Source organism: Phocoena sinus, chromosome 11, assembly GCF_008692025.1.
Source record: "Phocoena sinus isolate mPhoSin1 chromosome 11, mPhoSin1.pri, whole genome shotgun sequence".
NCBI classification, from domain to species: domain Eukaryota; kingdom Metazoa; phylum Chordata; class Mammalia; order Artiodactyla; family Phocoenidae; genus Phocoena; species Phocoena sinus.
In genome coordinates, this window is record NC_045773.1 from 47,583,474 (window position 1) to 47,605,830 (window position 22,357).

The window sequence follows — 22,357 nt, forward strand, 5'->3', positions numbered from 1 at the left end:
GTTTGCTCTGTGGCATTTTAAAGATGGTCACTGGCAGGACTTTCCAGCTGCTCTGGCTTCAGAACCTGGAAGCCCTCTGTGAGTCCTCTCAGCTCAGGAGTACTGAGGCTGAGTCTGGCCCTAGGACCATGCAGATTCCACTTCCCTAGGAGGACCTCTCAACAGAGGCTCTCATGGGCTGCCACCTTTGGGCTTCCTAGCAAATCGCCGAGTCTGCTGGTAAGATGGGCTGGGAGAGGAGAGGGACAGGAATCCCTGTACTTACCTGGACCCACATCAGGACTGGAGAAGTCACTGTCAGCCCATCCTCGTGAACATGAACTCCACCCTGAGTCCTACAAGCAGAAGAGAGAATGTGGGATAGAGCCTCAGGCGGAGGCCCAGTGATGGCAGACCCTGGATCCCTCCCACAGAAGGAGAAGCACCCTCCCACCCCTGCAGCCTTGTGTGGGAACTCTAGTTGAACAGGGAAGATGCTGGGCAAGATGGAGAGAGAAGGCATGGAAATTGCCTGGTGTGGCCCAGAGGTGGCAATTCTCGGAAAGCACCAGCAAAAACAAGCCTTCTAAGTATAAGGGGTTCACCCTGCAAGGCGGTCACTTGGAGCAGTGGGCATGAAAGGACTAGAGAAATTTGGGGTTGGATTAGAAGCCCTTCCAAATCCACTTCATAATCTTGGAGTGAGGAGGCCTTTTAAACAATGACTCAAAACCAAGAAGCAACAGAAAAAGAGACTGAGAAATTCAATGACATAAAAAACAAAAACTCAAGTATGGCAACAACAGCAATAACCCAAGCAGAAGAAAAGAAATAATTAAAATTAGAACACGAGCCAATGAAAATGAAAAGAGAAAATCAATGAAACCTAAAGCTGATCCTTTGGAAAGATCAATAAAATTGATAAATCTCTAGCCAGGCTCATCAAGAGAAAAAAGAGAGAAGACACAAATTCCCAACATCAGAAATGATAGAAGGGTCATAACTACTGTTCCCATAGGCATCAAAGGACAATAAAGGAATATTATGAACAACTCTATGGCCACAAACCTGATAGGTTAGATGAAATGGACCAGTTCCTTGAAAGACACAAACTACCAAAACTCTAACATGGGTGGCCTGCAGTAATATAAAGTATGAAAGCAAGGGCTTCCCTGGTGGCGCAGTGGTTAAGAATCTGCCTGCCAATGCAGGGGACACGGGTTCGAGCCCTGGTCCGGGAAGATCCCACATGCTGCGGAGCAACTAAGCCCGTGTGCCACAACTACTGAGCCTGCACTCTAGAGTCCGCAAGCCACAACTACTGAGCCCACGCGCCATAACTACTGAAGCCCCCATGCCTAGAGCCCGTGCTCCACAACAAGAGAAGCCACCGCAATGAGAAGCCCGTGCAACCTCAGCTCAAAGGAGACACATCAGCTGGGGGAGAAATAGATGGCAACACAGGTGATGGGCAGTGAGAGGGAAAGGCCAGCAGAGAAGGCTTCAAGAAGGAAGTGACATCTAAAATAGACATGGAGGGAAACTTCTACCAGGACCTCTCTGAGACACCTCAAAATCAACAAATCCACAGCTGTTATGGACTGAATTGTGTCCCCCAAAATTCATAAGTTGAAGGACTTCCCTGGTGGTCCAGTGTTTAAGACTCCATGCTTCCACTGCTGGGTGCACAGGTTCGACCCCTGGTCGGGGAACTAAGATCCCACATGCCACACAGCACGGCCAAAAAAAAAAAAGAAAGTTTCTGGAACTGAATAAAAATGAAAATACAACTTATCAACTTAAAAAAAAAAGATCAGGACATAGATAACATAACTGGGAGACACCAGGGGTGCACTCACACAGAGAGACAACCATGTGAGAGGCAGCAAGAAGGCAGCCATCTGGAAACGAAGGAGAGAGACCTCAGAGGAAAGCAAGGCTGCCAGCACCTTGAAATTGGACTTCCAGACTCCAGACCCATGAGAACATAAATGTCTGTTATTTAAATCACCCAGTCTGTGGTATTTTATACTGGAAGCCCTACCAAACTAATACAAAACGTAAACTCATGATCTTTCTTCTGGAAACCAATTCTCTTTCATAGTCTACCATCCACCCTGAATGCCAGCCAGAAGCCTCACCTTCATATCTCACATTCAATTCTGTACCAAGACCTGTCAATTTTACCACCCAGCTCTCTCTCCTCCAGTCAACATCATTTCTCATCCAGATGATCTTGAAAAACCTCCTCAGTGGTATTCCAACCTGTATTCTGGCCACATCCCACCTGCTTTCCCACTGCACCAGAGAGATCTTTTCAAAACACAAATAAAACCATGTCATGCCTCCCCAGCCCCCCCATTCCTATGGCCCTTCAGTGGGTGACCATAGCTTTTAGGATAAAGACAAACTCTATTCCATGGCCTATATGGCCCAACCCAGCTTCTACCTCCCTCTCTGCTCCCCAGCCACTTGGCCTTCTTCAGTTCCATTAATGAGCAGTGCTCCTTGCCACAGGGCCTTTGCACATGCTGTTCCTTCTGCGTGGAAAGCTCTCTACCTTCTATCACCTGGCTAACCCCACTCATTCAGATCTTGGCTTAAGCACTACTTCCTTAGGAACATTCCCTAAACTACTCTCACAAGTCTAGGTCACATTCCTTTACAATAAGCACTTGAAGAAGTGAGTTTCTTTCCTTCAATGGCCTTCTCTGAGTTTATAAACAAACATTCTTTTGGTTTTTTTTTTTCTTTAATCAATCAGTCTTTGATTGACATCAATCCCCCCCACTCAATGGGAAGCTCTGGGAAAGCAAGGACAATGTCTCTTTTTCGTTCACCACCCCAGCGCCCAGCATAGTTAGTGCTTGGTACAAAGTAAGTCTCAACTGATACCTACTATACATATATGAAGCAATGAATGGAATTGGAAAGGAATGCAGAAGCGTGCATTCTAGGCATAGAAGAAAGATGCTGAGAGATTTATTAAGACAACCCCTCCTGCAGTTTGAGGAAACCAGAACAGTGTGGTTTATAAATGTAAAAGATTGAAGGAGGGGGAGTTCCCTGGTGGTCCAGTGGTTAGGACTCACGCTTTCACTTGGTGGGGGGGTGCCCAGGTTCAATCCCTGGTGGGGGAACTACAGTCCCGCAAGCTGCACAAGGCACAGCCAAAAAAAGGTTCAGGGAGGACCTCAAAACCAACCCCCAACACACACATGCACACTGGGTACATACCCAAATTCTAGAAGGTCTCTGTCAAAATGCACACTGTCCTCATAGAAGACATTCAGCTCTGCATCAACTGCAACAACTTTTACCTGGAAGGCATTAAAAAAAAAACAATGTATAGAATTTTCCTCAGCTTCTACACTGGTTCAGGGATATGAACATCACCAAGTGAAGCCCAGCCCCCTAGAAGTGGTTCAGTCTGGAGACCTCCTTGAGGCTGGGGTGCATCATTGTAACCATGGGAACAGAGGCCTCATCTGGGGACATATCCAAAGACTTAGTAAAATGGAGAAGCTGAGGCTAAGCAGAAACACCCATGTAGCTCAGGGAATTTTTGCCCTCCAAACAGCCAAAGCCAAGATGCTCTAAAGGTAGATGTCCATAGATAAGCTGGTTCCTGTGCCAGGCAAGGAGGTCTGAGAAAGTCCTAGAGTGGAAGGCATGGGAGGCAAGGTCTTGAGATGTCTCTTGGAGGTCCACGCTTGCAGAGATCTGAGAGGCAAGGTCCCTGGTCTGTTCCCACAGGCCATGGTCAAGGACCAGAGACACATGCCCCAATGGAGCAGACCTCCAAACTCAAGGATACAACTCCTTTCCTGGACAGATGGAGAAACTGAGGCCTAGCAGGACAACCTGACTTATCCAAGGTCCCACAGGACTTTGATCAGGGATTGATTGGCCTTGCTCCCTTGACCCATCGGAGGAGGGGGATTTCACTGCAACTGTGTTGATTTCCCAAGTTAAGGAGGAGCCAGCCCCTTGGCACCCCAAGCCCAGTTTGAAGACAAATTTTGACTCTGCTTGCCTGTCTGACTGGCCCTGAGAGCAGCACAGCTGGGCACGTTGACCCAAGCACGCTGGTGCCAACCAAGGGCTGTCACAGGGCGGAACAAAGTTCAGGTGTGCACTGTGCCCATTTCACTTAAAAAAAAAAAAAAAAAGCTTCTAGCGGTGATCTGGTTGCAGTTCACTGGTTCTGCCTGCGTGTCTACCCGTCTGTCTGGTCCTCTGTTTACAGTAGCTGAGCTCCTTCGGGTCCCTGTCAATCTGTGCCCATGACGGCGCGCGAGCCCTTCGGGTCCCCCACAGCCTTCCGGGCATTTCCCCGCCACGTGCCCGTGGGTCCCTCGGGAGAGGGGGTGGACGCCCTTTCTGGGAGTTCCGGGGTCCAGGCCGGGAGGAGGCGCCGGGTCCCCGGGAAGCCCGAGAGGGAGGCGCGCCCGCGGTTGTGGCCCAGGGTTCCAGGCGCCCGGGTCCCCCGACAGCCCGCCCGGCGTCGCGGAAGAGGCGGCCACGCCCGGCCGACCCCGGGCCCGCGCCGATACCTGCTGCGTGCTGAAGTCCCAGCCCAGGCAGCAGCGGCGACCGGCGCGCTCGGCCATGGCCGCGGAGGTTCCAGGAAGCGTGTCGCTCTGCCGGTCCTTCCCGCCGCCGGACTGCCCCCGCGCCCCAACGCTCCGATGCGCCGGGGTCCGCCCCTCGCCCCGCCCGGCCGGACTCCGGGACCCGAGGCCCCCGCGGCCTTGCGCTCTGGCGCCGCCTGCTGGTGAACAGGGAGGGGACGCACCGCGGCTCGGCCTCCGCCTGCGCTTCGCACCTGGGCGACCGACGGGTTTCCCCTGCGCAGCAAGCTCTCTCCAATCCCGCCCCGCCCCCCTTCCCATCCAAATGTGCTCCCTGCACAGGCCCGGCCCTAACGCTGCCTGCCTTCTCTCGGAGGACGCCTGGGCCAGAGGATTCAACCTTAAGCCGGCTTGTCCCTGTCTCTGGGGGCCCTGAGCCTGGGGACTTACATGGCCGTCCCTCTCGGGTACTGCAGTAGCTGTCCACTCATAGTGGTGAGTTAGGGGGCACAGGGAAATGTGCCCTGGGGTTGGAGGCATGGGGCTCCAGCAGGCCCTGTCCTGACCCAGTAGATCTGAGTAGTTCCCCAGCTCTGACGTGTGCCGCATCCCACCTCTGCATTTATCCCCAGTCTGACGTGTGCCGCATCCCACCTCTGCATTTAAAGTCAGAGCTCCTGAGCCACCTCGCCCCCACTTCCCCCGGAGGGGGCTCCTTCGTCACTCCTGCGGTCAGCTGGTATTCCAGGCACAGTGAAGGGGGATGAGAACCAAAAGCAGACTCACTCCTTCTCTTCCTGGAGCTGAGGACCCCTTCTCTTCCCCTCATTCCACCTAGTGTGTCCCGCAGAAGCCTTCCCAACACCCACCCAGGTGCTCCGCCCAGGAGCCCCCAGCGCAGCAGAGCCCCTGATGCAAAGGTCTTATTACCCACATCTCTCTTGCTGAACTTGAGCTGCTTGGAACCCAGATCCTCTTCTTAACCCAAGGTCCCAAGGTCAGTGGCAGGGCTGGACCCAAAGCTAGTGAGTTTGGGTGCAGAATTTACATGTTTAACCACTAAACAAGACAATTTGCTGGGCAGCCTTGTGAGAAGGCCCGTGGCAAAATATAAAAGTCTCTTGAAGGCTGAGGCAGCTGGCTGTTTCTCAAGCTGCCTCACAGGAAGACCTACTCTTGGTCAGGGGTGCCGTTCTCTATGGGTTGTGGCATCTCTACCCCATGCTGGTGACTGGTGACTCATCCTTTCTCTTGATGTAACAGCACTTTCACTGTGGCCACAAAGAAGACTACAGGTCTGAGAGCCCATTTGCCTGTTTAAGGAGACAGTACACCCAAGATCTGATCCTCTAGCAAGGAATAAAGATGGAAATCTTAATTCCAGGTTATCAACGCGTCTCATACTGTCTTCCCTGTTGACGCCCTGAAAAGGCCCAGCCAGTAGTAGAGGGGTTTCAGGGAACCCTTGGGAAATGCTGCCGTGGCCTGAGGCTGGCCTTTTGCTTATCAGCTCCAACCTTGAACCTGGCTCCCTGTACCAGGGATTTAGGAACAAAGGAGAAACTGCCCTGGAGGTGTCTCTTCTCCATGACCAGGTTGTCCACAGTGCCTAGCAAGGTTCCTTCCCATATCAGGCCCTAAGGACACCACAGCCTGAGGGCGAGGCAAACCCACAGGATCAGATGGGCGTGTAAGGAAGGTCACTCAAGATGCTGTGTGTGAGGAATGGGGGCAAAGGGGAGGAAGGAAAAATGAGTTAGAATGTGGCTGCAGGAGGCCTGAGCTAGGGCTAACACCTCAGAGGTGCTGAGGATGGAGACTAGATGGATTCCAGAGATACTTAGGAAGCTCTGGGAACATTGTGGATTGCGAGAGGGAGCAGCAAAGGTAATGCTCAGGTTCCTGGCTTAGGTGACCTGGTTGGATAACCACTGATGCATAACAAAACACCCCCAAACTCGATGACTTAAAACAATCATCTTTTCTTGTCTCTCAGATGTCAGCAGGTCAGCTGATCTAGGCTCGGCTCAGTTAGAGGGGCTCTGCCCCATGTGTCTCTCATCTTTCCTTTCCTGGGACCAGAAGTGTCCTACGGGCACGCTCTTCTCTTGAGAGCAGCAGGGCAGGGAATTCCCTGGCCGTCCAGTGATTATGAAACAGGAGGGAAGGGGGCAGGGCACGGCCTTTAAAAGCATGACATAGCCATAGGATATGACGAAAACTGGTTAGAACCAACTAGGTCCAAGATGGCAGAATATTCGACTTCCAGTGGACCTTGAGCCTCATCATATGCTCATTGTAATACATTAGCATAAGGTAAGTGACACACCCTCCAGCGCCATGACAGTTCTGAGGCCAACTATCAAAGACCAAAAAAGTGGGCGGTGGCCCAATTCCTGGAAATCTCCACCCCTGCCCCAAAATGGTTGGAATAATCCTCCCACTCATTAGCCTATGAAATTACCCAGCCCAAAAAAACTAACCACACCATATTTCGAGGTCGCTCTTGCCTTCTGAGATGGCCCACTCTCTGTCTGTGGAACGTGTTTCTCTCTAAATATTACCTATCACTTTGTCTCTCACCAAATTCTTTCTGAGTTGAGACACAAAGAACCTGAGCCTCAGTTAGTCCAGACACCAGCTGATTCTAATTAAAAGACCGTGGGTTTGGGCTTCCCTGGTGGCACAGTGGTTGAGAGTCCACCTGCCGATGCAGGGGACGGGGGTTCGTGCCCCGGTCCGGAAGGATCCCACATGCCGCAGAGCGGCTGGGCCCGTGAATCATGACCGCTGAGCCTGCGCGTCTGGAGCCTGTGCTCCGCAACGGGAGGGGCCACAACAGTGAGAGGCCCGCGTACCGCAAAAAAAAAAAAAATGGGCAGAAGACCTAAATAGACATTTCTCCAAGGACATACAGATTGAATTGAGTTTTCTTTGAAGCTAGGTGTTTGTCAACTGAATATACTACATCATAACACAGAAGTCAGTGAAAACTAATCTATCTGAGAGTAAGCACTAGATATAAACTTTTCAGAGAAAGAAAAAAATTTCATTTAGTAAATATAATAACGAGAACTCATTGTAAAATAGGAAAATGGAGACAAACATAAATTCATTTCCTATACTCTGGTCACCAATGAAACAACAGCAAACTATCTCTTCATTCTTTGAAGTCTGCATCCACAACATGGATTTTTCTCAAAGTTAACCTTTTTTTTTTTTTTTTTTTTGCGGTACGCGGGCCTCTCACTGTTGTGGCCTCTCCCGTTGCGGAGCACAGGCTCCGGACGCGCAGGCTCAGCGGCCATGGCTCACGGGCCCAGCCACTCCGCGGCATGTGGGATCTTCCCGGACCGGGGCACGAACCCGTGTCCCCTGCATCGGCAGGTGGACTCTCAACCACTGCGCCACCAGGGAAGCCCTAACCTTTTTCTTTGAGAAAAATCCTGAAGAAATATGTTTTCTGGATAAAGATGCACTGTTTTTAAATTCCAATATATTTTATCCTGTTTGTGTAAAAATAGCTGACTAGTTTTTATCCAACCCACCTAAAGCTGTGTTCAGTAGTACTGATGCTACTGAAACTGTTCAGGCTGATATATCTCCTTCTAAATGAGTAGTTTTAAGAGTGAAAAGTTAGGAGTGTATTGCTAGCTTTAATTCCTATCCCTTCCACTTCTAGGACAAAGATAAAATCGCTGAATCAATCAAATGTAATCAGAAATTGGGAAATGAAATAGACAAATCAGGGACTTCCCTGGTGGTCCAGTGGTTAAGACTTGGCGCTTTCAATGCCGTGGCCTCAGTTCGGGGAACTAAGATGATGTGGCCAAACAAAAAGGCAAATCAATTATAATTCAGGTTTACTAATTTATTATATCTGTCTGAAATTTTTTAGAAGATGTCATCTTGAGATATGTCAGAAATTAAATAATTCTTCTCTCTGTTCTATCTCAAAGGTAGTACAAATTTTTTGTAAGATCAGTGGGAAGCTGTTATGATTTTTTTTTGAATTTTATTTTATTTTATTTTTATACAGCAGGTTCTTATTAGTTATCCATTTTATACATATAAGTATATGTATGTCAATCCCAATCTCCCACTGGAAGCTGTTATGATTGAAAATAAATGTTTGGAACTATAGACCTCAGCAGGGCAAACGTCATACAGTTTTGTTTATCCAAGTCTGAGGGTGAGGGGTGTCCTGCCTCCAGTTAAATAAGTAACTCATGCAGCTGGGATTAAGATTTTTAAAAGCTGATTTTGTGTTTATGTCTGGAGAAAACTTTGATGTTTCAGCAGATTCTAAAGAGCTCTGAGGAGAAAAGTTCTTATTTTCACCAAAGTATGCATAGGCCTGCTGTTTCTGTGTTTGTACTCACTTCAGAAGCAAATTTGATTTAGGAAAATTAAATGTTGGTGTGGATATCTTGCAATTTTCTGGTTTTACTGCATTTGTCCCTTGAGGTCTGAATTTCCTCTACTCCATGAGTGTTTAAAGCAGATAACTAAATCCTGTAGTTCTGTATATGTGAAAGGAGGGTCTGGAAAATATACTCCCAGTTATTAACAATTATCTGTTGGAGTGGGATTTAGAAACTGGTGGTTAGGGGGTGACTTTTGCATTTTAATTCACTCTGTATTGTTGACCTTTTAACTTTTAGACTAAAAGAATAAGGAAAAAGAAAACAAGCAAACATAATAGCAATAATGGGATGGATCTCAAGCTGCTTAGGACTTTTAACTCATTCAAAGAGTCAAAATACAACACGCTATTTAGAAAGCAGGAAAATGAAAACATCCCTATCAGAACTTTTGGGACACACATACTCAGAGATAAATGCATATTCTTGAACGCTTTCATTAAAGAGTGAAAAGAAATGAACTAACCCCATGCAGTGGGTAGAACTGTGTGTCTCCAGAATGTTCAAGTTAAGTCCCAGTACCTGTGAATGTGACCTTATTTGGAAATAAGGTCTTTGCAGATGTAATCAAATTTAAATGACTTCGTACTGGGTGGGCCCTAATCCAATGACTGGTATCCCTACAGGAAAAGAGAAATTTAGTCATATATACAGATATACACCCAAGGATTCAGGGCAACTACCAGAAGCTAGAAGAGGCATGAAAGGATTCTTCCCTAGACTCTCCGGAGGGACTATTGACCCTACAGTAATCTTGATTTTTGGATTGTAGCCTAGAGAACTGTGAAAAAGTAAATTTCCATTTTAAACCACCCAGTTCGTGGTACTTTTTTCAGCAGCCCTAGGAAACTAATATACCCCATTAATTCAGGGGCTATAGAAATTACTCAGCATTTCGATGTACTTCCCTCTATGTATAAAGAAATGCCTGAATTTTACATAACCACTGAAGTTCCATAAACTGCTTACTTCCCTAAACATTATGTCACGGACAGCTTTTCATGTCAGTAAATATAGAGCTTTATCATAAATTGCATTAATTATTTAATCTGAACAGTAGTGCCTCTTATAATCACTTAAAGTTTGTTTTCAAAAATTTTGTATTTTTAATGTAACAAAGCTGCAATGAACATCCTTGTGCACACATATTTTCATATTTGGATAATTATCTTCTCCTTTGGGTAAATCTTGGAGGATTCCTGAGTCAACAGGTATACAGAGTCTAAATATTTGCACATCTTGCCAAACTCCACTCCAGAAAAGCTGCATGATGTGCCCTTCTACCCTCGCAGTGCAAGAGAGCACCTTCTCTCTGCTCCTTCACCGCTCTGCCTTCTGCTAATCTCTCTTTTGAAAAACTAACATCCTGGGCTTCCCTGGTGGCGTGGTGGTTGAGAGTCTGCCTGCTGATGCAGGGGACACAGGTTCATGCCCTGGTCTGGGAAGATCCCACATGCCGTGGAGCAACTAAGCCTGTGTGCCACAGCTACTGTGCTTGTGCTCTGGAGCCCACGTGCCACAACTACTGAGCCCACGTGCCACAACTACTGAAGCTCGTGCACAACTAAGCACAACTAAGATCCAAAGGAGAAAAAAAAAAAACTCTTAGAAAAATAGAAATAGTAAGGAACTTCCTTAATCTGATTAAGGCTATCTACAACAAATTTACAACAAACATCACACTTAATGTTGAAATGTTTGCTTTCTCTAAAATGAGGAGTTAGACAAGGATGCCAGTTCATACTACTTCTTTACCACAATCTACTGGAGGAACTAACTAGTCCAGTAAGGCAAGAAAAAGAAATATAAGATATAAACATTGGAAACGAAGAGATAATCTATTTAACAAGGCCGTGGATATAAAATCAATATACAAAGGTCAATTGCATTTTTATACACCAGCAGCTAATGGAAAATGAAATTAAAAAACAAAACTAAAAGATAGCTTTTAAAATAGCTTAAAACATATCAGGTACCCAGGAGTAAAGAAAGAATACAAGACCCCCTATGGAGAAAACCATAACACTATAAACTAAAACTTTACCAAAGGACTTGAAGGAAGACCTAAATAAGTGGAGAGAAGATCTAGCATGTTCTTGGATGGGAAGACTCAACATTGTAAATTGTTCTATGGATTCACCATAATCCCAGTGAGAACCCCAACAGGTGTTTTTCATTTTTGTGGTAGAACTTAATGACCAGACTCTAAGATTTATATGGAAACGCAAAGGGCCAAGAGAAGCCAAGACCCTTTTTTTTTGGCTGCGCTGTGTGGCATGTGGGATCTTAGTTTTCCGACCAGGGATCGAACCCACGCCCCCTGCATTGGAAGCCCAGAGTCTTAACCACTGGACCGCCAGGGAGGTCCCCCAAGACCCCCTTAAAGAAAAACAATGTGGGAGAACTTGCTCCTTTGGACATCAAGACTTCAATGCACCACAGTACCCAAGATCATTGTCACAAGAAGACAAACAGGCCAATGAAACAAAAAAAACCCCAGGACTTCCCTGGTGGTGTAGTGGTTGAGAGTCCACCTGCTGATGCAGGGGACACGGGTTCGTGCCCCAGTCCGGGAAGATCCCACATGCCGTGGAGCGGCTGGGCCTGTGAGCCATGGCTGCTGAGCCTGCGCATCCGGAGCCTGTGCTCTGCAACGGGAGAGGCCGCAACAGTGAGAGGCCCGTGTATTGCAAAAAAAAAAAAAAAAAAAGAGAACCCAGGATCAACTCCACATACACAATCACTTGATTTATGATGGCACTGAGAACAGTGGGGAAAAGACCATCTTTCCAACAAGGAATCGTGGAAAAATTAGGCATCCATATTTTTAAAAATATGAAACCGTAAAAAAAGTTTTAGATAGAGTGAAAGGGCAAATCAAAGAGGTAGAAGCTATTTGCAACACATAACTGACAACAGACTCGTCAAGAACCTATAAAGTACTCCTGCAAGTCTGTAAGAACAAGAGCAGACAACCCCAGACAAAGATGGCCAAGAGGGACTTCTCTGGTGGTCCAGTGGGTAAGACTCTGCGCTCCGAATGCAGGGGGCCGGCATGCATGCCACAACTAAGGAGCCCACATGCCACGACTAAAAACAAAGAAAAAAAGATCCCGGGACTTCCCTGGTGGGGCAGTGGTTAAGAATCTGCCTGTCAATGAAGGGGACACGGGTTCGAGCCCTGGTCCGGGAAGATCCCACATGCCGCGGAGCAACTAAGCCTGTGCGCCACAACTACTGAGCCTGTGGTCTAGAGCCTGTGAGTCACAACTACTGAAGCCCGAGCGCCTAGAGCCCGTGCTCTGCAACAAGAGAAGCCCACGCACCGCAACGAAGAGTAGCCCCCATGCACCGCAACGAAGAGTAGCCCCCGCTTACCGCAACTAGAGAAAGACTGCGCGCAGCAACGAAGACCCAACGCAGCCAAAAATAAATATATAATAAGTAAATAAATTAAAAAAGGAAAATAAAAGATCCCACATGCCACAACAAAGATCCTGTGTGCCGAAACTAAGTCCCAGTGCAGCCTAAATAAATAAATAAATATAGAAAAGAAAGAAAGAAGCAAAAATGGCCAAGAGGGACTTCCTTGGCAGTCCAGTGGTTAAGACTCTGCACTTCCAATGCAGGGGGCGCAGGGGGCACAGGTTCGATCCCTGGTCGGGGAACTAGGATCTCGCATGCCGTGTGGCATGGCCAGAAAAAATAAATGGCCAAGAAACTTGACCAAGTACTTCACAAAACAGGGAATCCAAGGGTCCAATAGATTTAAGGAAATGGAAGTCACGTGTGTAGTTTTACGTTTTCTGCCAGTCACGTTAAAAAAAGTTTTAAAAAATAGGTACAATTAATTTTAATATTAACTCAATATATCCAAAATGTTATCATTTTTACACATAATATAAAAAATACTGGTGACATTTTTTGGGTTTGGTTTGGTTTTTGTACTAAGTCTTTGAAATCCAGTGTGGTTTTTTTTGTTTTTTGGGGTTTTTTTTTTGTGGTACGCGGGCCTCTCACTGTTGTGGCCTCTCCCGTTGCAGAGCACAGGCTCCGGACGTGCAGGCTCAGCGGCCATGGCTCACAGGCCCAGCCGCTCCGCGGCATGTGGGATCTTCCCGGACCGGGGCACAAACCATGTCCCCTGCATCGGCAGGCGGACTCTCAACCACTGCGCCACCAGGGAAGCCCTCCAGTGTGTTTTTTACACTCACAACACATCTCAACTCCGACTACCCACATTTCAAGCTCTCAACAGCCGTATCTGGCTAGTGGCTAGCCTATGGTCTGTTAAAGTATACAATGCCAAACTCTAGGTAATATTAGCCATTGATCAGATAAGCAAACTAGGTCCTATCTGGAACTGACTGATAAATCCTGGCCACCTAAGGAATATCTAAGTCGAGTAGGGGTGTACTAGGTCTTACCGACAGTCACCTCTTGTGGCCATGCTGTCCCATCAGTTTTCTGTCCTGACCCATCTCCTCCTACTGTTCCCTGCAGTACTGGCTGAAACCTTCCAGCAAAGCAATGTGAGATAAGGTGTTTAAACATAGCTAATATGTTGGCCATCAGAGCTCATAGACAGGCCTCCCACAGAAAGAGCAAGGGAGGCCTTTAAATTATCCTGTCTTCCTGTGAGCAGAAACTTTTCGAGACCTCTTTATCTGGGCCCTTCAAACCCCTATTTGAAGGCAATCCTGGGAAACTGGGTAAAGAACAGAGAAATCAGAAAATGATATTTTAATACATTTAGAATGGATAAACAAGGTCCTACTATATAGCACAGGGAACTATATCCAATCTCCTGGGATAAACCATAATGGAAAAGAACATAAAAAAAAAAAAAGAATGTAAGGACTTCCCTGGTGGTCCAGTAGTTAAGACGCTGTGCTTCCCTGCAGGGGGCCCAGGTTTGATCCCTGATTGGGGGAACTAGGATCCTGCATGCAAGAATGTGTATAACTGAGTCACTTTGCTGTACAGCAGAAATTAGCATAACATTGTTAATCAACTGTACTTCAATTTAAAAAAAAAGAAAATGATATTTTAAGAGGAAGGCCTGGCACCAGCTTGTTGCTGCCCTGAAGCTTGGGAGCACACGCCCAAAGCAGTGTGCTTGGGTTAGGGTACCAGAAGCTGTGCCCTGCTGCCCTGCTCTCCAATTCTGCCCGGGAGACCCCAGGCTCCATGAAGGCGGACATTCTTTTCTCTCCTCCCCGCAGAAGCTCCAGCGGTTAGCACCTCCCTGCAAGCTAATAATGATCTTCCAAATACACTGAGCAGGGAGAGAAGAGCCCGCCCCTACCCTCAGGGACTCTCCTCTCAGGGAGATAGGAGGTGGAGCTCAGGGCCTGACCCAAAGATTTCCAGGTCTGACCAGTGGATGAGGAGTCCTGGGCCCTGCCTCGAGGGGGACCCCCATGCTGGCTGGGAATGCAGACTCATGCTCAGGGCAGTCAGGACTGTGAGCTGGGGCTTGAGGGCTTATTCTCAGGGTGGTGGAGGTCAGAGGTCAGCCAGGATGGAATCATCAGGGGAGACACCCCCCAAGGCCGTGCTTATCTGGGAGCAGCAGAGGGAGTGAGAAAGCCCTTGTGCCATGGCACAAAAGGGCGAATTTCTCATTATTCCTTTACATTCCACCCCTGCCTTGGCAGGTAAACACACACACAGCAGGGCTGTGGAATCTGTCCTCAGCCTGCACCTGAGCGGGAAGACCACCCACACTAGCGGACGCCTGGGCTAAAAAGATGTGGGCAGCGTGGAGGCGAGTGGCGCCCTTGCCCACTCCCGGCCCTCACAGACACGGCCCACCCACACTCCCCAATCAGACAACTCCTCGTCCTCAGAGGTCAGCTAAGACATTAAGGACTCTGAAAAGCCTGTCTGAACTACTCTCCTCCTGGCTTGGGCCTCTGGGTCCTCCAGACATAGCCAATTTTGACCTAGTCATCTCAAGTCCAACATGGTACCTTTATTGGAATGAATCACACCCTAGCTCCCTGAGAAGGGGCCATTTTTGGATTGCCAGGGCTGGCCTCGGGGCAGGACTGACCCTGCCCCCACCAGGCTGGACTGGGACCGGAAGTCATGGTCTGAGATCCACAGCCCCAGATCCGGCCACTCAACTCCAGCCCGAAATCATCTGGGGGCCTGGCCCTCAGTCCTTCTGTTTGTCTATTTCCTCTTCTCCAGATTGCAAAGACAGGTTGGAGAGACTGTCTTGGTCCACATTTGTCATCGTGGCGTTGAAAATGGTGTTCTTGGCCACTTCCTCTGTCACATCGTCACATAACATGTCCTCGCTCAAGGTCCTGAAGAAACCATTGGAGAAAAACTCATGAGCTGCCTCTTTTTGGGAGCTGAGAAAAGCAGCACCGGCCAGGCCTGGCTCTGCACTCCTGAGAGGTGGGTCTTTCCCACGCCTTGGCAGGTCCCCAGCCAAGCTTCGCCATGAGCCCGGGAGGGACCCTCACCTCCAGGAGCAGACCTATTCCATCTCCCAACCCTAGTCAGACCCTTCACTCTTCTGCATCTTTGGGACGCTGTCCACCATCTTCATCACGAGCATTTACTGAGCACTTGCCTCGAGCCACTGTGCCAACCACTTTATTATTTTTTAATTAATTAGTTAGTTAGTTATTTTTGGCCGTACCATGTGGCCTGTGGGATTTTAGTTCCCTGACCAGGGATCGAGTCCCAGGCCCTCTGCATTAAGAGTGCAAAGTCCTAACCACTGAACCGCCAGGAAATTCCTCCAACCACTTTATATGGGTGTAACCTTCCCAAATCCCTATGAGATAGGAAGGCTCAGCTCCATGTCTTTACCTCTCTGTGCTTCAGTTTCCTCACCTATAAAATGAGGGATAGTGACAGGACCTACCTGTCACTATTGTAGGTGGTGGTTGTTAGGATGAAATGTGAAAAGGCATGTATCTAGAACAGGACCTGACACATGGTAAATGCTCCATACAGGTTAGCTATTATTATTACTATGTTATCATCCCATTTTGCACATGTAGAAACTGAGTCTCAGAAGTATTATGTAACTTCCCTGTGCACATGCTAGGAAGTGTTAGCAGAGATAGAAATCCAGACCCTTTGGCTCCAGAGCCTGTGTTCTTACCTACTATGCTGTCACTCTGCTGCATGGCACTCCCCCTCTCTACAATGGGGCAAACGCCTATTCATCCTTCAAAGCGCTACTCAAATATCACTTTCTCTGGGAAACCTGCCCCAACTCCCCAAACTAAAGTTCCTCCCTCCTGGGGTCCCTATACGTCCTGTACATCCCTCTGTCAGAGTCCATTGGTGATAACTGTTTGTGTATCTGTCTCCCTATAAACTACGGCTTGCTTAAGCCTGGGGACTTCTTACCAGCCCTGGTACAATGCCTAGCACAGGTGGTATCAATGAGAGTTTGAAAAAGGAGGCAAGGAGGAGGGGGTGGTGGGGAGGAGGACTGAGGAAGGCCAAAGGCCCCTGTGCTATTAGCAGAGGGCACTGTAGGACATGAAGCAGCCTCTGCCCCTCCCTGTTGCTCAGGTCCAGGAAGAGAGTTCTGGGCTTTGCTGGCCCAAAACCCAGAAGGGATGGTGCTACCAATCATAACAAGCCTTCTCCAGTGGTACTAGGAGACCTGAGACCAGAAGTGCCCATGAAGCAGTTGGGTGGAGCGCATTTCCCACATGGGGTCCTGGGCTACTGGGGCCAAGAGGCCAGAGTCGTAAATCAAGACTGGGTCCTTTGTGAGCACCTGGGAGTTCAGAAATGAATGGAGAGGTACTCAGAAAGCTGGTTCCAAAGCCAGTCCCCTGTGCCCTGGGAGGAGAGGGAGCCCTGAGTATTTCGAAGGGCGTCACCCCAGTCCAGACAGGCACCAGGGGATGAGGAAAGAAGAAGACGTGGCCCAGGCTAGGTCAGGAGAGCCAGGCAGGATGGGAGCCGGCAGAGGCTGAGCTGGACAGAGGTACGTGGCAGCATCCAGTAGAGCTAGGGAGTCTGCTGTGGACATAGAGTAGCCCTTGTATCATAGGCCCTTCTGGCAAAGGGGCAGGGATGGACAGTGCTTGAGAACGAGGCCCTGTTCTGACCAGAGCCCAGGAGCCTCACACACCTACCTTCTCTCTGGGGGAAGGTGCTTCAGGCTGTCAGGGATGGGCTGATCTTGCGTTTCTGGCAGCTTGACACAGAAGAACAAAGCCACGCAGGCTGAGATGCAGCAGAGAAAGACGGGTAGGATGGCGATGTTCTGGCTGACGACTATCAAGGACGAGATACCTCCAGCCGCCCAGACCAGAGACAGTAGCCCCAGACCTGTCACCCTGGAAGGGGTGGTGAAAGTTCATTTGGGGGCTTCTTGGGCCCAGAGACTGGGTAGGGTGGAAAAAGGTTTTAGGGAAAACCCCACATCTCCACCCTGTCCCAACTCACTGTGCAACCTTGGAGAATTTAGTTCTTTACTGTTGCAAGGTAGGTAGTAGTTTCTTCATGGGTCCAGGAGTGGGAAAAGTAAGACCACACACCATAGCGTGGGTATGCGGGGGAGGGTGGGGAGGAGGATACTGTAGCCATCACCAAGGGCACCCGTGGAGAAGGGCCTGAACCTCAGAGCGGCCCAGTCACATTTCAGGCAGTCAGTGCAAGTCAGGAACTGGAGTCTGACTGCCTAGGTCCAAATCCCACTTCTGTCACCTGCTATGTTTGACCTTGAGCCAGTGCCCTTATCTCTCTGATGTCCTGTCTGAAATAGGGTTAATGATGGTGTTAGGGGGATTTTTTTTGGTGAGGGTTAGATGGAGTAACCCATGTAAATTGCTTAGCAGGGTGCCTCTCACCAGGTGATTGCCCGATCCCAGCTGCTGTTATTCATCTTGCTATTGCCCCACACTCCCCATGCCCCCATGGCCATCACCCACCAGGCCCCCTACCTGAGGACGGTGGGGAGGAGCTCAAAAATGTAGATGTAGAACACGGTGACCGTGGCGGCCAGGCTGAACTCTCCAAGCACGATTATCAAGACCAAGAGGGATTTCAACTCTGTGGCCAGACAATGTGGCCATCCTTCCCTCGGGGCAGGTTGGGGGGCCTGCTCACCGGCCCTCCCTCAATCCCTCTTAGAAGGCATCTGAAGGTCCACCCAGACCACCTGGTCAGCTGGCCAGCAGACTCAGAGGAGGGTCAGTCTGCTAGAGGCCCAGCCAGGCTGGGAATTAGTACATCTGCAGTGGGAGAGTTGGTCAGTGGAGTGGGGACCTCTGTGGCCTCTCAGGCCACCATCTACTGTGTGGACTCAGCTGTTGCACCTCTGCCTCCCTGTATTCCACGTGTTCACCCAGCTTCACCCACCCCATGTCCAGCTCTTCCTGAAGCATCCACTCAGCCCCAGGCCTGCGCCTTGTGTGCCGGGCTCCCTGCTCAGGGCTCTCCCCACTTCCCCTTCATTCTCTGCAAGCCTGGTCCCTGGGGCCTGAACAGCTAGACGTTCCGGGATGCCCAACTCCAGACACGTACATTGGAGGAGGAAGAAAAGAGCCTGGGAAATGCCCTTCCTCAGGCCTGGGGAAGCTGGGGGCTGGACCCCCTGCTCACTGACCTGGAGCCAGGAGTTTCAGCTCCTTCCCTATCAGCCTCTGCTGGACCCTGCCCCAGGCCTCCCCACTCCCCACTTTGGGTCTGGCTTTACTTGGCTCTGGGATGAAACCGGAGATCTAATTTTATATATTGGGGATTTTCCTCCTAGTTTCTCTCACACATGTGAGAGTTTCAGACATTTCTGCTTGACTCATTATAGACCCACTTTTTAAAAAAAACACCAGACAATAGAAATTGAACAATGGCTTTGTTTCCCCCATCTTGTTTTAGCCTGTCAACACTGTCAACATCTGGGAGAGGAAGAGTCCAGGTCAAGACACACAAAATTCCAGACCCCAGGGAAAGTGAGGGAGCCCCTTGAGGTGGACCCCGCATCCAGGCTCCGCCATCCCGGCCCCAGTGGCTGAGGGGGCTATTGTGGTCAGCAATTCTGATCAGGTGAATGAACACTGACATCTTTTTTTCTTGGCCATGCCACGTGGCTTGCGGGATTAGGATTAGCTCCCTGACCAGGGACTGAACCTGGGGCCCCCTGCAATGGAAGCTTGGAGTCCTAACCACTGGGCCGGCAGGATATTCCCAACACTGACATCTTTTTTTTTTTGCGGTACGCAGGCCTCTCACTGTTGTGGCCCCTCCCATTGCGGAGCACAGGCTCCGGACGCGCAGGCTCAGCGGCCATGGCTCACGGGCCCAGCCACTCCGCGGCATGTGGGATCTTCCTGGACCGGGGCACGAACCCGTGTCCCCTGCATCGGCAGGCGGACTCTCAACCACTGCGCCACCAGGGAAGCCCCCAACACTGACATCTTAATGTCCACATCCTCAGCCCCGCCACACTCTTCTAGCCTTGTGACCTGGAGCATATGCATTGTCTTAAGGTTCTCTGAAATTCTGAAAATATTGCCAGCCCACCCTCCCATTTCCTTCCCTAGTTCTGAGTTGACAGGGCGCAGAACACTGTGCCCGCCCTGGGAAGGAGTGGCCTCCATGCAAGAACTGTTCCTGAGAGTTTGGCCCAATGTTACACTCAATCTTCAGTGGGCAAGTGATTTTTTCCTGGTGAGACTACAGATGAGACAGGGCAGCGGTAGCAGTTGAAGGACTACTTTTGCTGCATCTGTTCACATTTAATTATTGACAGGAGCTGGAATCAGGCAGAAGAAGGCTGCCCACTCTCCTGCACAAGGACGATTCCTCTGGACAGCACGTCCTCCCTTCCCAGGTCTCTGGGAGCTGCAAGCGCCCTGTTTGGGATACCCCCTCCCCTCCGAGAGGGCAGTGCTCTAGAGAATGGCCCCTGCTCAGGACATGCAGGGGCCTCTGTAGGGCAGGTGGGGTCTGGATGCATGAGGCTAACTGCCAAGGTGTTTTGTTGGCTGGATAGGGGCAGGAGGCAGGAGGCAGGGGTTTGAGGAAGCCGGAAGGCAGGGGTTGGCATCAGGGAGGTGAAGTGGGAGGTTAGGGGAAGCTGTACCTGAGGGGAGCAGAAGGCTAAGGAAGCACATGAGGGCACCTTGGAAGAAAGTCAAAATCAGGCTTCGCTTCCTGTTCAACTGCTCAAGGAGAAAGATGCAGCACAGCCGGGCGGGTACCTCCATCATGCCAGGAATCACGTGTGTGAAGTGGATGTTCACTCCCAATTCCTTCATCCTGAGGCTCAGCATATAATAGTTGCAACCGATAGCAAACCTGGAATTCACTGCCAGAAGAGAGACACTTAGAGGAAAAGACACACACAGAAAGCCGGGGCCGGGAATCAAGACAGAGGCAGAGGAGAGCGCAGCAGGGTGGCAATGGAGGAGAGAAAGGAGCACAGAGATCTGGGCTCTGCAGGCTGCACCAGGGTCCTCAGGCCATGCTCCCCCTGCAGCCTGCCCATGCCCATCGTCTGCCTGTACCCCTGGCCTGCAAGGCCGTTTGCAGTCCCTGCTGGGTACTCACCGCATGCTGCACATCATCAAGGTCACCTTGCGGAGGTGCCTGTTGCAATAGAAGTCCAGGATAGAGGCCGTAGTCACCTTCTTTCCAGGCAACTGCAGCTACAGGACAAGCAGGACCAGCCAGAGGCAGGGCCGAGACCCCAGCTTGCTCCTTCCCCCAACAGGACTCACGGCCCCCCTGCCCCCCACAGGGCCAGCCTGGCCTCTGTCTTTCCCCTGGCAGGGCTTGATTTTGCTGTCACCATACTCCTCAAGCAGTGGGCTGGGGACACCCTTTGGGCCGAGGTCCTACCTGAAAGGATGAGGAGGGAAGAGGCCCTTGCATAGCCCCCTGCCCTGGTCCCACTCTAGGCCTGAAGCTTCTTACCTTATCCAGCAGACTTAAAGGAATGGTCTTGTTCACACCAGCTGCATAGCACAGCACCTGCTTGGCCTCTTTCAGCTTCCCTTTCATCATCAGCCACCGTGGGGACTCTGGGAGAATCCTGCATGGCCCGCCCCTCTCTTACCCATCACTCCAAGATGCTCCGCAGACCCAAGTTGGCACCATCCCAGCCTCAGCGGTGGCCATCCTGCTCTAGCATGAGGTGACTCAGATGTTGGAGGCCCTGAAGGCAACCATCAACCTTGGCCTCCCTCGCCCACCCTCGGCAGTCAGCCCCATCCCCTGCCCAAGCCATACACAGTACCCACTGCTGCTCAGTGACACCCTGCCCACTGGCTGCCTCTGCACTACAGCTTCCTTTCCTCGGAGCCACCTCTAAGAGCTGTTTTCTATCTTGGGGGTTGTCCCCACCTGCCAGGCATACTGTCCTCCCCGTCTACACCTGCTATTAGAGCCTCGTTCTTGTAGTTGGGAAATTCTCCTGTTTCCTCTCCATCTCCTAATAGCCTGGAGAGTATAGGGAAAGGATCCCAGGTTTGACCCCAGGGCCCAGCCCCTGCCTCGGTGAATGGAGGTCTCCACTCTGGCCCATCTCCCCGCCACATCTCCCATTGCCTTTGACCTCAAAATAACCCTAGGCCCCCGGTTCTTCCTACCAGGTTGAAGAATCCATACAGATTAACATTTAAAGCACTTCTTAAGTGCCCTTATCTTATCAGTTTGTTAATCACCCCCGCTCCCCCCCCCTCCCCGCCCAAGCCCTGACCTAGTATGATTATTCCCATTTTATTCTCAGTCTCTGGGAGTAAGGGCTTGCCCAAGGTCACAGAGTCAGAGCTAGTATGAACCCGATAAGGCACTCTTGACAAACTATGCCATCAGCCCCTGCTGTGTTCTTGCAACTGTCCCTCCTCCCGCCTCAGCCTGGACTCTGTGGCTGGTCACTGTACACACACACCCAGGGCTCTAGAGACAACGTCAACCCCTCTACCTGCCCCTGCTCCTATTCCCCCCAGACCCAGGGGCCAGCAACCAGTCACCCTGTTATCCTTCTCCACTGCAAAACTGTCCTCAAGAAAGTCACCAAGGGTCTTCCCTGGTGGCACAGTGGTTAAGAATCTGCCTGCCAACACAGGTTCGAGCCCTGGTCCAGGAAGATCCCACATGCCGCGGATCAACTAAGCCTGTGCACCACAACTACTGAGCCTGCGCTCTAGAGCCTGTGCGCCGCAGCTACTGAAGCCCACGCTCTCTAGGGCCTGCGTGCCACAACTACTGAGTCCGCGTGCTGCAACTACTGAGGCCCGCCCTAGAGCCCGTGCTCTGCAACAAGAGAAGCCACCGCAATGAGAAGCCCGCGTACCGCAACAAAGAGCAGCCCCCGCTCGCTGCAACTAGAGAAAGCCTGCATGCAGCAGTGAAGACCCAAACGCAGCCAGAAAACAAAACCAAACA

The 22,357-nt window shown here is 50.2% G+C and overlaps 2 protein-coding genes across 9 annotated transcripts in view; both read right to left on the reverse strand.

The window, feature by feature from the left end:
- The window catches only part of XYLB (xylulokinase), a 42,971-nt gene extending 38,331 nt beyond the window's left edge, over window positions 1-4,640 (reverse strand). For 7 of the 8 annotated variants that reach the window (XR_004352227.1, XR_004352228.1, XM_032649014.1 and 4 more), the window contains exons 1-3: window positions 4,536-4,631; window positions 3,217-3,299; window positions 266-335 (exon numbers count right to left, since the gene is read on the reverse strand). Coding sequence is in view for 6 of the 8 variants with exons in the window: in XM_032649014.1 (XP_032504905.1) it covers window positions 266-335; window positions 3,217-3,299; window positions 4,536-4,592 (210 nt within the window). In the remaining 2 variants the exon portion in view is untranslated. Of the gene's footprint in view, window positions 1-265; window positions 336-3,216; window positions 3,300-4,535 lie in introns of all 8 variants that reach the window. The other variant, XM_032649012.1, reaches the window with a different exon arrangement.
- Window positions 4,641-14,045: 9,405 nt separating this feature from the next.
- The window catches only part of SLC22A14 (solute carrier family 22 member 14), a 28,064-nt gene continuing 19,752 nt past the window's right edge, over window positions 14,046-22,357 (reverse strand). Inside the window, exons 6-12 of the mRNA XM_032649016.1 lie at window positions 20,885-21,002; window positions 20,519-20,616; window positions 20,052-20,266; window positions 18,398-18,418; window positions 17,911-18,043; window positions 17,101-17,304; window positions 14,046-15,294 (exon numbers count right to left, since the gene is read on the reverse strand). Of these exons, the coding sequence (XP_032504907.1) occupies window positions 15,141-15,294; window positions 17,101-17,304; window positions 17,911-18,043; window positions 18,398-18,418; window positions 20,052-20,266; window positions 20,519-20,616; window positions 20,885-21,002 (943 nt within the window). The 3' untranslated portion in view covers window positions 14,046-15,140. The remainder of the gene's footprint in view (window positions 15,295-17,100; window positions 17,305-17,910; window positions 18,044-18,397; window positions 18,419-20,051; window positions 20,267-20,518; window positions 20,617-20,884; window positions 21,003-22,357) is intronic.